This window comes from Syngnathus leptorhynchus, chromosome 8 (genome assembly GCF_054491065.1).
Source record: "Syngnathus leptorhynchus isolate UIUO chromosome 8, UIUO_Slep, whole genome shotgun sequence".
In the NCBI taxonomy this organism is placed as follows: Eukaryota; Metazoa; Chordata; class Actinopteri; order Syngnathiformes; family Syngnathidae; genus Syngnathus; species Syngnathus leptorhynchus.
Genome location: NC_141202.1, coordinates 7,775,376 through 7,790,126, shown reverse-complemented (window position 1 = coordinate 7,790,126; position 14,751 = coordinate 7,775,376). Strand labels below are relative to the sequence as shown.

The 14,751-nt window shown below is 40.4% G+C and overlaps 1 protein-coding gene across 3 annotated transcripts in view; it reads left to right on the top strand.

Moving 5' to 3' along the window:
* vps13b (vacuolar protein sorting 13 homolog B) overlaps positions 1–14,751 on the top strand; it is a 211,374-nt gene that overhangs the window by 133,953 nt on the left and 62,670 nt on the right. For all 3 annotated transcript variants that reach the window (XM_085917565.1, XM_085917566.1, XM_085917567.1), the window contains 3 exons: positions 8,523–8,855; positions 9,647–10,055; positions 10,179–10,316. In XM_085917565.1, the coding sequence (XP_085773691.1) occupies positions 8,523–8,855; positions 9,647–10,055; positions 10,179–10,316 (880 nt within the window). The remainder of the gene's footprint in view (positions 1–8,522; positions 8,856–9,646; positions 10,056–10,178; positions 10,317–14,751) is intronic.

Genomic DNA, 14,751 nt, shown 5'->3' with positions numbered 1-14,751 from the left:
AGCTTCACTATTACAGCACCTAATTATAAAGCAGAGTACATTGCCAGCCAACACGAACTGCGGCGAGACGTGGATTTACATGAAACACATTGGTTGGTAGCTGCTTTGGTTTGTCAGTGGGTTCGGAGAACACTTTGAAGCGGCCAGCAGTTCTCTGATGTTTCTTTCTTGTGTGCGTATTTCGAAGGTGGCCATTATACGAGTATGTCAAACTTCTAAGGTGTCACTTTTAGTTAAATACGGTTATGTTGTTGTCTAGTCTTTGCCTTTTGCTTGGAAATGTTAGACTGTCCAAGGCTTGGAAGCTCACTTGATTTTCTCCTTTTGTATCAGTTGATCATTTTTGTCAGTGTCGGTTAAATATCAGGAGCACATAAGATTTGGACCTGAATCTGGTTCCTTTTTTTGTGTCCAGTAAAGTTTCAAGTGAGCTGTCTCCAGAAGTGCTCCTCCTTGTGACGAGTGTTTCATTATTGTCTTTGAGAGGTAGAATGTCTCACTCGCAACTTTCCAAGACAGTGATGTGTCACAGCAGCGTTTTATGGCCAACACAAATAACGAGTGCAGTCGGGAACAGATCGGTGGAAGCCTGAGCACGAATGGACGGATATTGCAGCAGAAGTAGAAAAAAACTGACATGGCAGCGAGAATAAGAAAAGCTGATGTTTGCTTTGATTTCTTTCTCTTTCCAAAGTATTTTCTGTAAATGTGGAGTTGGCCTTCCTCGGAGGTCTACTCTTAACCAATCAACTTGGCCATTAACACTCTCTGAGGGCAAGATTACTTTTCCGCTCCCACCTTTTCCCACCCTGCTTAGCTCTGTTCTCATTTGCCCTGTTGCCGCTGAGTACAATAATAAATAACCATCCCTCTACAGCCATCTCCTTTTCCATTTTGGCAGTCTTGCATCTGTTTAGGAAACACCGTTGACTCATCTTTTCTTCAACACCGTTTCTTAGCCAGTGTCCATCTCGCTGCCCTTCTTTTTTTATGAAACTATAGCTTTTTTTCACCCCTTTTCCCATCTCTCACTGACCCTCCTGTTTGAATTAACTGCTAATTGACAGCCAGTCATAACAACTCACCTTGCCTTTTCAGTTCCCTCCACCCTAACCGTCCGACTTCTCAAAGCATAACTGTAGCACTCTTAAATTGCCCCCTTGGAAACTCAATCTATTTGAGATCAGTAGCAGCTGAATTTGCTGGTTCTTCAATCGGTTTTGGCGAAATTGGCGTGAACACTTCAGATTAAATCATCAGGGTTGGAATTCTGTTTGAGCAGACAGCATCTTTTCGGAGAGGCAACGGGCCCCTGTGGTCTACTGTGAGATCGGGTGTCAACTCAGGTGAAGGGAGTGAGGAATGCCCTCTCCCTCTGCCTGCAATAGAAAGGGAGGCCGAGACTCGAGTGACCAATAAAAGCAGGACTATCCTGCAGAGACGTGTACACATATCGTGATGGACTTCAGTAGAAAAAACAACAGGGTGCCAAGCATGCCACGCCAATGTTCACATTTTGTCATCGCCTCAGCATTGGAACATTTGAGGCTAGAAAAGACCAAAATCAACCAACACACAGGGCCTCCTGCTCAGCATGGAGTATTAGACGTACTTCCGTTTTCATTTGCTTGCCACGTCCACTTTCCTCTTGAATAAAATGTGTCACCATGGTCAACATGGTGAGAAATAAGCACCACTCGCTCCCCTTCTGTGTTGTTGTTTTGTAGCTTGTCTCATCAAAACTGATGTGTGATTTGGTTTTTCAGCTTTTTGTGCTGAGACATGCCACTGCTATGCTTGCGTGTGATTAAGGTTTTCATTGCTTGTTTTGCCAGCTGAATATGTTTGGTTTTAGCGTCAAACCCTTCCTTAAAAAGCAGTGATTATGAAAGATAGTTTCCTCTCTTCTTGAACTATCTCTATCAGTTCAGCCAGAATGCAATAAAATCAGAATGTTCTTTTTTTTTTTCTATTTTTCTAATCTTTGTGGTACATCTATCCCCCATAGAACAAAAACACCCCGCTATTGTTGATGAGGGAATGGTGGGGGTCTTACACAACTGCCCTTTGTGAACTTAACACAGAGTACATCACATGTTTTCTCCCTCAGTCCTAGGAACATATTCAGACAGTAATTAATCAGTAAGTACTTTTTTTTTCCTTTCTCGTCATTTTGAGACATAAACAGGATTCCTGGACTCGATTTTCTTTTTTTAATATTCATAACACATTTTAAACTATTAATAGGTGTCTTCCAAGAGTCCGTCATCATCAGACCACACATCTTTGCTACCGTAAGCCACATAGTCCCCATCCCGCCTCATGCCACTGCTGTTTTCCCTTCTGAGGCACACAATGTTATCTTGCAGCACTTACGGGAATTTCAGAAGAACCCTTCATGAACTAATGAAAAGCATCTCTCCTGTTTTTGAAGTCTCTCAAGCCTTTGCTTTTGTCAACCGCAAACTCATACTGAAGACAATGCATGGTGAAGTATCTTTTATTGTTTGTTTGTTGAAATCTTGATGCCAAAGCTAACGATGTTAAGTTAAAAGCATTACTAAATCTTCAATGACTTCTTCTATGAGCCAGTATTGTAACCTAAGAATGTGTCCTTTCTGTTTCATTGCCTCTCTTTGTTTTCACCCTTAAATGTAAACTTGAGAAAAGAATTCCAATGAGTCACTATGCCTTAAAACGTACTTTTTTTTATCCTATCACACAATGTTTTATAGGACAATGTCGAATGTTGTGAGAGTTAGATCACAAAATCCCATCAGCTTATTAGTAAGGCATCTGTGGCGAGCACGTCTTCCTTTGAGTGTCGTGGTTTGAATCATGGTTACGGCCTTACTGTAAAGTGTATACATGGTCTCTCTGCTGAAATAGGCTGGATAGCTCACCCGTAACTTAATGAGTTCAAGCACTCTATCATCCATCTTAAAATGAATGAATGGGTAGCTGCTAGTGGTTCCCTCCTTGAATGAGAAAGGAAGCAGATGAGGATGATTCTTTGCTTTGAAGTGAAGTCATTGTGTCCAAGTGCCATTGAAGAGAAACATGTTGACTTCATTCTGTGAATTGCAATCTTTCTTCACAATTCATTGTGTTTGACAAGCTTTGTGTGAGCTGTTATTGTAGTGTCTTTTGTTGCAAATTAACTTAATTTGTAGTTCTATTTTAGTTGCATGTGATTGTTATTTTTTTTATATCTAGGGATGCATAAATATACATATTTGGTATCATCTTATAAATGCTTTTAATCTATTTTATTCAGTGACAGCGAAATTCTCCCACTAGCTTTAGCTCGATAACTTATCTCCCAATTATATGTTTCTATTTGGATTGCTGCTTTATCAGCTTATACAGAGTGAAAATATGTTGGTGATAAGGACTATTCTGAAACAAGCTGTTGCATGTTGGCTAGACCTTATTCTAAATCACCTCCTGGGTTTATATTGGTACATCTGATGGGGATGCTGAAGCAGTAATTCAGCTGTGCTCTCAGGGTGGTGTCTGTCAGAGCTTTTAAATCATTCTTGATTGCTCAAGATCAAGAGTGGAGTGAGTTAGGAAGTTTGAGAGTCGCACTCAGTCAACCTGCTTTAGGCTGCTAAACGTCATTACTCTGCATGTAGCTCAGTTTTCTTGAGCAACAGAAATCTGGGCTCTATTTGTGGCAGCATATTTATAAGTAAACTAAGGCTGCACAAAGGCATAGGAGAGAAGCTGTTTTTCAAGTTTAAACAATTACAAAACCAAGGCTGTGGCTGCCATGTGTCCTAAGAACCAGTTTTTTGTTAAGTAGCTTGTTGTTCTCCATTTGGACTGCATTAACTCTCGCTTTTGCCAATTTTTCTTTTCATCATCCATCCTTTATAACACTGCATCTTTGTGTTAGAGCCAGGGCTTTCCCAAACCTTAAGGCATTTGAAAACTGATCAAAATCATTGTTGATTTCCCTTCCTATTTTATTTATTTATTTATTTATTTATTTATTTATTTATTTATTTGTACAGAACTGAAGACAGTGTCCAGTAGACATCCCTGAATGTGTAGTGAGTAGCAATGACTTTTTTGAAGAAACTTTGTTTTTAAGAAACCGTGAGTCTCTTTTTAGAATCAGTATTTCTAATTTTGATACCATACCCATAATAATCCCCCAAATATAGAAGTATTTTCCATATTGGCAAATATATATACATTTAGTACTGCAATGGAGCAAAATGAGAAAATACCTGGTAATCAAAATTAATTATAACAATTCAACCACAGGTATTTAATCAACATCAAAACTCAGATTATGGTTCCTGTGTTCAAGCTTGTATACTCATTTTTGTTGAGCTCCAAAGTATTTTCTTTCCAGTCTTGGCTTTGCTCCCTCTTGAAAAGTGCTCCACCTGACCCAATGCATTTGGAATGTCCGGATGCATAAATTGTACTGTCATTAAGATGTTTCTTTTCCTTAAGTCTGTCACGTTCACACACACACACACACACACACACACACACACACACACACACACACACACACACACACACACACCACACACCCTGCATATTATTACATATCCAATCCTTCCTGAACAGATGAGATGGTGGTAGCCTGCGAAATGTCAATGTAAAGCACATATAATGTGATGTTGTCCCTGATTTTCCGTCATTGTCATTAAACCCCAAGGAGTAAAACCACCCACCAGTATTACAGAGCGCAGGGAGCTTGTTAAAATGGCCCCTCTTGGCGCCCTGAGCTTTGGAGTATGCCATGTTTAAAGTACAGTTGACAGTCACACTGGAGCACTCAACATCTAGTTCCAAGCTCCAAAGTCATGACCTTCTATTGCTACTTTGTTGTGGTTCACTTTAAGTGCATTGCAGGTTGCATTTGTTAGTGAAACAACGTTGAATGTATTAAATGGCTGCCTTTGATGCCTTTCTTTGCTTTGTGGCTGCATACAGAGTGAGGTGACTTCACATTATAAATGTCTTCCACCCACTGTTTAGCACAAGAAAATGAAAGGTTGAATGAAAGTCTTTTGGGCATTTAGTAAAGTATTATTGTGATTATTTTTTGACCTATTTGAGGGTTTTCTACCTTGGGCACAAAAGAACAGAGGCCTGCTATCGGCTTTATGGTTCTGGTAAACAATGGCAAGTAGCACAACTTGAACTTGTAAGGGGAGATGTAGTCAAGATACAGAAGTTAATTCTCATGCAGACGTCCTGCAAGCAAGTAGCTCAACTGTATTGTGCCGTCACAAAGATTTAGTAATATGATTTCCTATGATTTTATTGAGAATGTTGCTGTAGTCACTGGAGAACATGAGAAACCTCTGCCAAACATTAATTCAACAATAAATATTGAAAGGTACCACGACATTCCAGACCACCTCCATTCAGTCTTACTTGCATGTTATCATCGAAAGTGAATGTAATCTTCATGTAGTGATGTTGTTTGATTGGAAAAAGTTATAATTACCCATACTGTGTAGTTTTTTTGTTTTTTTTGTTTTTTAGCTCAACCTGTATCTGTGTGCTGTTACCATAGGTTGTTGTCATTTCCAAACTAAAAACCTTTGATATTTTCATCATTCACATTTTAGAGAAAATATCTATTGTACCATTAAGCTATGACAAGACTTATTATCCTTTTTTTGTTTTACTTCTTTCCCCTTTACATGTTTGTTGCTTGTCCCCCTTTAATATATCATTTAACCAATGAATCCACTCTTTTTCTATAAAAAGGTTGGACTTCACTATGGATATATGGCTTCTAAATAGACCCATGTGAAATAACATTCACCTACAGTATGTCACTTATGCTAAATTTACCGTATTCATTTGAGACCATATGGACTTTCCAACAAGTGAAAACCTCCAGAATTTCTTATTCCGTGATCACTCAACCTGAATTGCAACCTACTTTTGATTCATCTGGAAACACTCAAGTACATATGTGCTATTCAGATGTAAACCGTCTGTTGTCATATTGGACTAGCAAGCCAACACTGTAAACGGGTGGCATTTGGATGATGTGACATTTGCTTCCGCTTATTAGCCTTGTTCTAGCCAAGCTGTTCTGAGTTACACTGACAGAAATTGGGGTCACACAGATGCGCACTGATATGATTGGCACCTGGGAGACTCATGGTTTCACACTTTGGGGATTATCCTCCATTTTCCAGGACGTTATGCCGAGAGACTGTGAGAAGCATGACATCATGATTGGCCAATGGATGTTGTGGGTTGCGTGTGTGTGTCATCGCACATTCACGTTCACGATCAACTCACAGCTCCAGAGATAGATTACACTGGGACGTGGAAACTGTGTTTCAGTGCAGCTATTATATAATGTAATCGAAAGTAATGGCTGGAAAGGGGGATTTCAGATGGGAGCAGGCATGTAGCTGCAGTGCATGTTTGTATTTGAAATGTATTGCCTTCTGTCAGTGAATAAATTGGCGTAACGCTTAAATCTACAGCCTTCAGAGCCATACGTTGTTAATACCTGCTCCCCTTGTCTGTGCGTAATCACAAAGGTGTATAACCAAGTCCAGAAATTCCTGTGAGAAATCCAGCTGTGCGCTGTACTTGTTTTCATTATAGTAAAATTTATATTAAATCCTCGGTTTGTGAATGTGCTAATTGTGGACGCTTTGATTCAAACTCCAGTTCAAGCAACCATATTTTTTCATTGTTCCCCCCTCCCCTACCCCGCAATTGTGTTCCCCATTATCCCATATTCCACTTGTAAGCACATCTAAATATAGATCAAGAATTTGCTTAGGGGGCACTCTTTTGCGGTGGTGGTTATAGAGACGATTGGGTATTTGCCATAATTGTAAATGCATGTGTACAGCCTAAGCTCATGAAAAGAGACGGGGGAGTAAAAGGAGTGTTTTGCTTTTTTTTCCCCCAAGCTCATGCTCTTTCCCAGCTGCTGCACTTGGTTGTCCCCTTCCAACAAGGGGTACTCATTAAGCAGACATTTAAACTGCGGTTGTTTTCTCCTCTTTACCTCCACAAAAGTCTTACCTGCTGAGCAAAAAACATTCTTGGAAATCAGCCCATACGCTTTACCCTCTCATTTTTGAGCAAAACCTTACTTTTCTACAGAAATAGAAGTGCACATGCACATCCTGTCTGTAATCAGCCTTGGAAAAAAAAAAAAGGGGGATCTGACAGGGCCTATCCTGTGAAAGCCGGGCCTAAAAGAACAGAACGGGCAGGCGTGCCGCGGCGTTTTATATGGCTCTTGTTCTTAGCCTTTGATGACACTGTTTAGTTTAGGAAATATCTAATAAGTCAAGTATTCTGTCTAATGTGCTGCCAGTGGGTTTACTATTTGCTCAGAGGTCTTGAAACACTATCTCTGCCACGGCAATAATATACATTTAAAATTCCCATGGAGTGGGCGGGAGGGAGTGATGTAGAGTGCAAGGGGGGCAGCTGAGCGTACATGCTGTAATAGCAACCATGTGCAAGTTGATCAGATGAGGGTACAATTGGATGCTCTGCACCTTGCATTCATTGGAAGCACTCCTTTCCGAAATAATGTAATATGTAAAAATAGCAGTGGATAACTGAATGCAAACATGTGTACTGATGTGATCTGAAAACATGGTGTGGTAGTTGGCCACTAACCTTTAGTTATGCAGGCCTTTATAATTATTTAAGATACACCAAAAACCTGAACCATTAACAGGAGTTTATATTTCATTTAGTTTTTGATTTCAACCTTCAATTTAAGTACTACACAAATAATTGCTTGCTTGTCATTTTGGTTCTTTGAGAGCCATGTTCTGTCATTTAAACATGTCCATTTGTTCATTATCGTTCGGATCCCTGCAGTCTAGCCTCGAACCGTATCTTCTGGCTATGAAATCTTTTATAGCCACTATGGTTGGAACTCTCCACATCTGGAGGCAAGCATACAATTTGGGCTGCTTTATGCCCAATACCACAGCCACTGCAAAAAACAATTGGGTTTTACAAGAGTGAAGCCCTTCTTAAAAGATATCTTCAATATTTCAAAGTTACTCAATGATGTTGGAGACCACAAAAAAGATCCCACAGCATGCCTTTAATGTTTCTGTGGCTATACGATGCTCTTTTTCGTTGTTCAATTGGTCCATGGTTTTAATCAAGTCAGCTATTTGGTTTATGCCTCGTAAAGGATCAGAACACAATAACTTTCTGCAAAGATGAAAATGCTTCCATCTTTGTTCTTCCTTTCATTTATGCCAACCATTATGCCAGTGTTTTGGTGTTTGTATTTGTAAAATTTTCGACACCTTGATGTCGATCATTGTCATCTTTTCCGATATGTTTTTTTTTAGCTGTCTGCGGGTGTTAAAGTAACCATGACACATCCATCACCACACTATTGAGCTTATCTAATCAGGCAATGAATGGCATGTTGGTGTTTCAAGTGGTTGCAAATCCAATAATATAAGTGCAACACAAGCAGTAGTAACTTGAGAATCAAATGTGGCCTTTGTTTTCTTTGTGCTTATGTGCAGATGCGTAAACATGAGCAGAAGCAGAGCAGTCGAGGCTCCTTGACAGGCATTGACTCCTCTTCTCGTCACAGTGGGAACGGGCAGGACAGTGGCTTCGGTAGCGACAGCGCTCGCATCCGAATTGTCCAGATTGAGCAGCAAAGTGGGACCAGTCACCACTGCATAGCCAGGCCCTCCCAGAAGTCCACTATTACCAAAAACCTCAACTTTATTCCATTCGACATCTTTCTTACTGCTAGTAGGCTGTCTGTCATGGCCTATGAATGTTCGAATCCCTCACAGGTCCCCACTTCGTTAGACTGCACACAGGATAAGAAAGAGCCCATTGAAAAGGTAAACACAACAACTGTGACTTGGAAGCTCCTTCTGGTGTCAGTGGTCATATCTTGTCTGTCTGTACGTGTGTGTGCGTTCGTGTGTGCGCATGTGCGTCACCCTTTGTGCCTGTGTTTAACATAAGTAAGCATTGGTTATGTTTACAAATAATGAAATTTACTGAAATTAGGGCTCACATTTTTTTTCATGATTGATTCATCTTTTGATTATGTTATTGATGAATTGGGTTAAAAATGTTTTAATTTTCAATTTGTCATTGAAAAACATTACTTTTTCGAATCGACTGTGTAGAGAATGCACAAGTAAGTAATGATCGTTTGTTTCGTAACGTAAAAAAATTGGCAAAAACCTTTGCCATTGTTTTCCAAATTCAAAGCAAATGTTTTATTTTGATTCAACACGAGAGTAATCAGTCCCATTTCACGACAGAAACTATTTAAATATATTTTGTAGAGAACAAATTCCGACCATCTGGACAATCTTAAATTAAAACACAATCTTAACAATTCAGCAATTAACGAATAATGGATTAATTTGATAATCACAATGCAGAAAAAATAGATATCAATGCAGCATGCCAGGATTGCAGTAAAATGATAACTGGAAATTGTACACATATTAATAATGCCTATATTTGTTGAATGGGGAAAATATTGAATCTGACACCACCAATGCACAGTAGGAAATTAGTTAAATTATGGGTGGGCCTGTAAAAATCGTCTCTGTATTTTCTTAATGTTTTATTAAATTATCAAATAAATGTAGCTATCTGGTGACACCTTTTTCAGGTCGGTAAGAGTGCTCTCAATCAGCCCGAAATTCTGCCTGAGCCACCTCCAGCCTCGACCTTGGCATCTCCAGACTCCGCTGCCCAGGTTACTCTGACAGACCTAACGGCTGAAGACATCCTCAACAGCAATGTCCCCCAGCCTGTCTCCCCGATGCTGAGAGGCAGTCTGCTCTCCCTAAACTCCCTGTCAACCCCCAGCCGCTCCTCAGCACGCCAAGCGCTCGGGGTAACAGTTGTAAGGCAGCCCGGAAGAAGAGGGCCTGCTGACCAGGTGCTGGAACCGCTGCTCTACCTGCAGGTTTTCCAACCTTCTGCTCTTCTCAGCTGCCACCACCGTAAGCAGAGAATGGAGTTCTCTGTGTTTGACGTAGCCTTAAAAGGAGTGGCCTCCGACTACAAGTGCCTAGGTATGAGAGAGCTAAACAACGCTTGCAATGTTGTATGGCGTATAATGCTTCACCCCTTAAATAATTTGCTTTTGATGTTGTTTCCTTGCTTTTTAATATTTCCATTCATGTCGTCCTGTTCAGACCAAGGAAAGACTTTGCCAGAGTCTTTGGATTACAATGTGTGCTGGCTCCAGACAGCAGCAGGTGAGGTGGACAGTGAAACAGGCATCCCTCCGCCTCTGCTGTGCCTTCAGATTAAAGACTTCCTCAATGGACCTGGTAGGTTGCATTCACTTTGGACACGGGGTTTCTTCAGAGATGAAATTTAAGATGATATTTTTTTAATCTAACGTGAACGCTCCTTGGGATTGCATTGCGTGTTTGCTTTTCACAGGGCTCGGCCTGAAGCTAAATATTGAAACCCATGGGTTTGTCTTACGTTTTATCCAAATTGATCTGCAATAAACAACTGTGTGAGTGGGCTTTTGAATGGATGAGTAAGTGGAACTTCCTCATCCCTTTTGGGACTTCATCAATCCATGAACAGTGTGTGTAGGCGCAGGAAATCCTTCATAGTTTAGCTCCCTGATCCCAGTAGACCGCCCGGACTGTAGTTGTTATTGATGAATTTTGCCCCCTCAGCCACACACATCCCTTCCTGCTGTCCACGGAAAGCCCTCAGCATATCCGTCCACCAAGGATCGTTCAGAGCCACACAATGCTGCTCTGTACACCACAGAAAATACACAATGCAGCCACACACAGATTTCCAGCTACCCATCTGCTTCTTTCAGAGGACACCAGAAGTAAAAAAAAAAAAAGAAAGGAGTGAACCTTTGCATATGATGACTTTCAATATCGAATTTTAGCTTCAGAATTATTTTTCTTTGTGTTTGTATATGTTTTGTTTTAGTGTACATCACTAAACAATGTGTAATAGTTCTGGAGTTATACCGCTGAGTCTCCTACTGGGCAGGCTACGCTGCAAATCATCTGGATTCTTGTGTAATCTGTTGATCTCACAAATCCAACACTTTTACAGCCTAATATGATTTGGACAGACAAGGGGGAGGAAGGTAGAAATGTATCGTAAATCTGGAGGCGCTGGAGGCAACAAAAGCAGGTCAAGATAAAACGGAGACTGTTTTATCTGTTTTATTAAAACTCTCCTTGCTTTTGTTTGTCAAGAAATTCTAAATATGTGAATAACTTGCGGTGGCCATAGCAAATCACCCGCATGATTTCTTTGGTACTTTTTTGAGAGATAGCAGTTCCTCATGTTCAGAGTGTGTTTGTGTGAGAGTTGAAGTATAAATTGAATAGATTTTTTTATCAAATTAAATGATTGGTAGAAAACAAAAAAACAATGGCTCACAACAGATATTCAAGTTTGATACAAATAATACGATGCATTGTTCATCCATTAAAGTACTGATTGACAGAGCAAACCAGCAGCAGTCCATTTTCTATAGGCTCCATCCTATTCTGTATTTTGATTGATGGGGATTATTCCAGTTGACAGCCAGATGAGAGGTTTATCAACTCCTGGCGGATGCTCAAACACAAATAGAAACAGACACTCGTTTAAGAGAACCCTTGGGGGGGGAAATCACACAGTAAACACCAGTCATGAAATTGTCCGACCCCGAATGCCAACTTAAATCTACGCTAAGATCTAAATTACTCGTGTACAGTATTGTTTCAGTCATGGAAGTAAAGGGAAGAGGCCGTCATGAACAAGCTTAGTCTGAGGTTGCCCCTGCCTGACCCCACACATCACAGGTCAATGTTGAGATCTGGAATTGACTCCACATTCTACTGGTTTCCCTTCACCTAGGGCACCCTTGATAGTTGCACACTTTTATTTATTTATTTATTTATTTGGGCCGTCATTATTGGGGACAATCTGCTCCTAATGAAGATGAAGCAAATTGCTTATGCTCTGTGTACAAAGTACACGGGACCTACTATCTAACGTTGAAGGAGGCATAGTCATGTTATTGGGCCGCTTTGCTAAATAAAATAAAGAAAATACCATGCTTGATTTGCATGAGTTAATTCTTATTTTTTATTACTAATGGTTTTCAGATGTATTTTCAAACGGAACGATAACTGCAATTTTGTCCATGTGTAACAACCAAGTAGAAAGAAATCAAAAGAGTGATGTATGCCGAAATTGTCTTCTGCATTTTTTTCTAACCATCCCCAATTTAATTGGTTTCTTGTGTAAGACCCCCTAATGTTTTTTCCCCAGTGTGTGCACTGCAGGTGTATCATCTGCTTTGACACTGCTTCAGATATGTGATTTATTTAAATGAGATGTCATCGGGGCACATACCAGTTTGAGGCTATTTTTTGCTGTATGTTTGAAGCAATCTGCTTGCAATTTGAGCTGCCTTTCTTCAAATGACCCATCCAACCTACCCTCTCAAGGTCTTGCTTCATGTTCAACTGGATGGTGTGTCAGCAGAGCCATCACAAACTGCAATTAACATAACTAATGGCATTTCATATACAATTTGGATTTTTAACTCCCCAATGTTTATCTGCGATTGCCTTAAAGTAGGTCAGTCTTTTTTTTTCCTCGCTCTTTAGTCATTGACAGAGTGGCACACCCTCAAACATTGTCTTTTCTGCCTTGTGTCATATTCCCTAAACAATTCCAGTCTCATAGCAGGTCATTCGGCAAGTCCAAAGATGTAACTGCTACCACTTGGAAACGAGAGATCAGCCTTTTTTTCCAATGAGAGGCAGGAGGTGATAGATTAGCTAGAACAAATTGGAACCATTACTCTTCTACGTCCCTGGTTCCCGTCAAAGTACGGCTTTTAAGAATTTCTGTCAGTTACTGTATACAAGCTTGTGCACCTCCGAACCATCTAGATCCGTTCTAATTTGGTTCAGATGGCATCCTAGGCATGTGTCACTGGTCTTATATATGTATGAGGCTCTTTTGTGACTTTGGGATTCTACAGATACCCTTTAAGCATTTTTGGTCACACAAACACATCCTTGCACAAACATCCTCCACCCATACAGGAAGCGTGTAATTGGACACATCGCCACCTGTGTCTGACACAGCTGCTCTGCTGTCAAAAGTCAAGCAGAAAATGTCAGCCTGAGACTCAAAGGAGGGCGAAGATGAAAACAAACTTTGTGGTTGTTGCGCACACACGCAGCAGGTTCAAAGGGACAATGTTACGCTTGACCTTGCCAAAAATGCAAGGTAACCTGCTTAATAAGCACATTTTATCCGAGTACCACTGCCGTTCTGCACAAACGTAGACGTGTGTGCACCGTTGTCACAGTTTCATTCGTGCTAATCAAAGCTGACATCAGAGAGGGCCTGTGCATGATTTCTAGCAGCCTGTTCATATTAAGGACTGTTTTTTTTTTAACAACCAGCAGTAATTTTTCATCTATAGAACTGATGCCCATTCCTCTTTTAGGCTTTCTACCCATAGCAACTACTCAAATGCCTGCACTATTGAGCGCTCTTGAATATTAGATGCACATTTATAGGCTGCATTTATTCATCCATTTTGTAACATGGATTATTTATACAGAAAGGTGCCACATAGAAAAACGTTTAATGAATTATTTAGAGCACCCGTCTCTATTACCTGCCCAATACTCACCCTTCGAAGAAAAAAAATCCCTCTCTTTACATAATTATACAGTCCAATAGATATGCACATTTAAGAGGTAGGCCAAATATGGATCCGTGTGAAGTCAGCAAGTCGACATACTATGAGTGAGATCTGACCAACAACAGCTCCAGTGTGTGTTTATTGTCTTTTACTCTTTTCTCTATGTTTGACACACAACTGTAAAGTTCAAGGGCATTACAGGAAACACTATAATGTACTATAAAAGAACAACAACAAAACAATCCCAAAATTGTGATCGCATAACAGAAATACACAACTATATAGCAGAGGAACACTTGTGTACTGGTATGCAGTGTTGTTCTGTGTGAAGAAGGGGTGCCACCGAATTGTACTTTCTGTGGCATCACAAACATACACATTGTCATAAAATGTGTAAAGTTTTGTGTGAATTAAGTGCTTTTACTTTACCTCAAGTTAAGTGATTCCTCAGGAAGTGTTCGTATGTGCCATTAGTATTGACTTGTTTTAAGGGTTCTGTTCAAGGGGTTTTGTGGATAGGGACAAAAAAAAAAAAAAGACACTGGATTTTGACAGTCAGGCAGAGAACACAGAGCCAGGCACAGCCCATGATGAGAGCCAACTTTATGTGATTGCAGCTTGGGTGGGGTTGATTAGGCCAGGGCCTGGTGGAAAAGTAAAAGATCTGGTTGACTACAAGAGGACAGAAGCAAGATGAGCTACATGAAATGTGAAGAAAAAAAAAAACTGGGAGATGGGGTGCACAGTAACTTACTGGTACGCTGAATGAACAGCTGCAATGCATGCTTTTTTTTTTATTTCATCTCCGGAAAATTTCCTGTTGTAAGTCAGGTGGAAATGATAAGCTACATTGCACTGCAAATTGCACCTATCTGCCCTCCAGTTGCATCCTTCCTTTTGACCATCTGCCTCACTTCCACTGGATTAAACAAAAGGTTACAGTGGCTGGGTCCTTGTTTGCATGTGTTTATACTTGCATGCGTACATTGGCTCTCTTGTCAATGCTCCTGCACATGTCATCTCGTTCTTGTACCTGGGAACAAGACATATGAAAGGTCTAAACC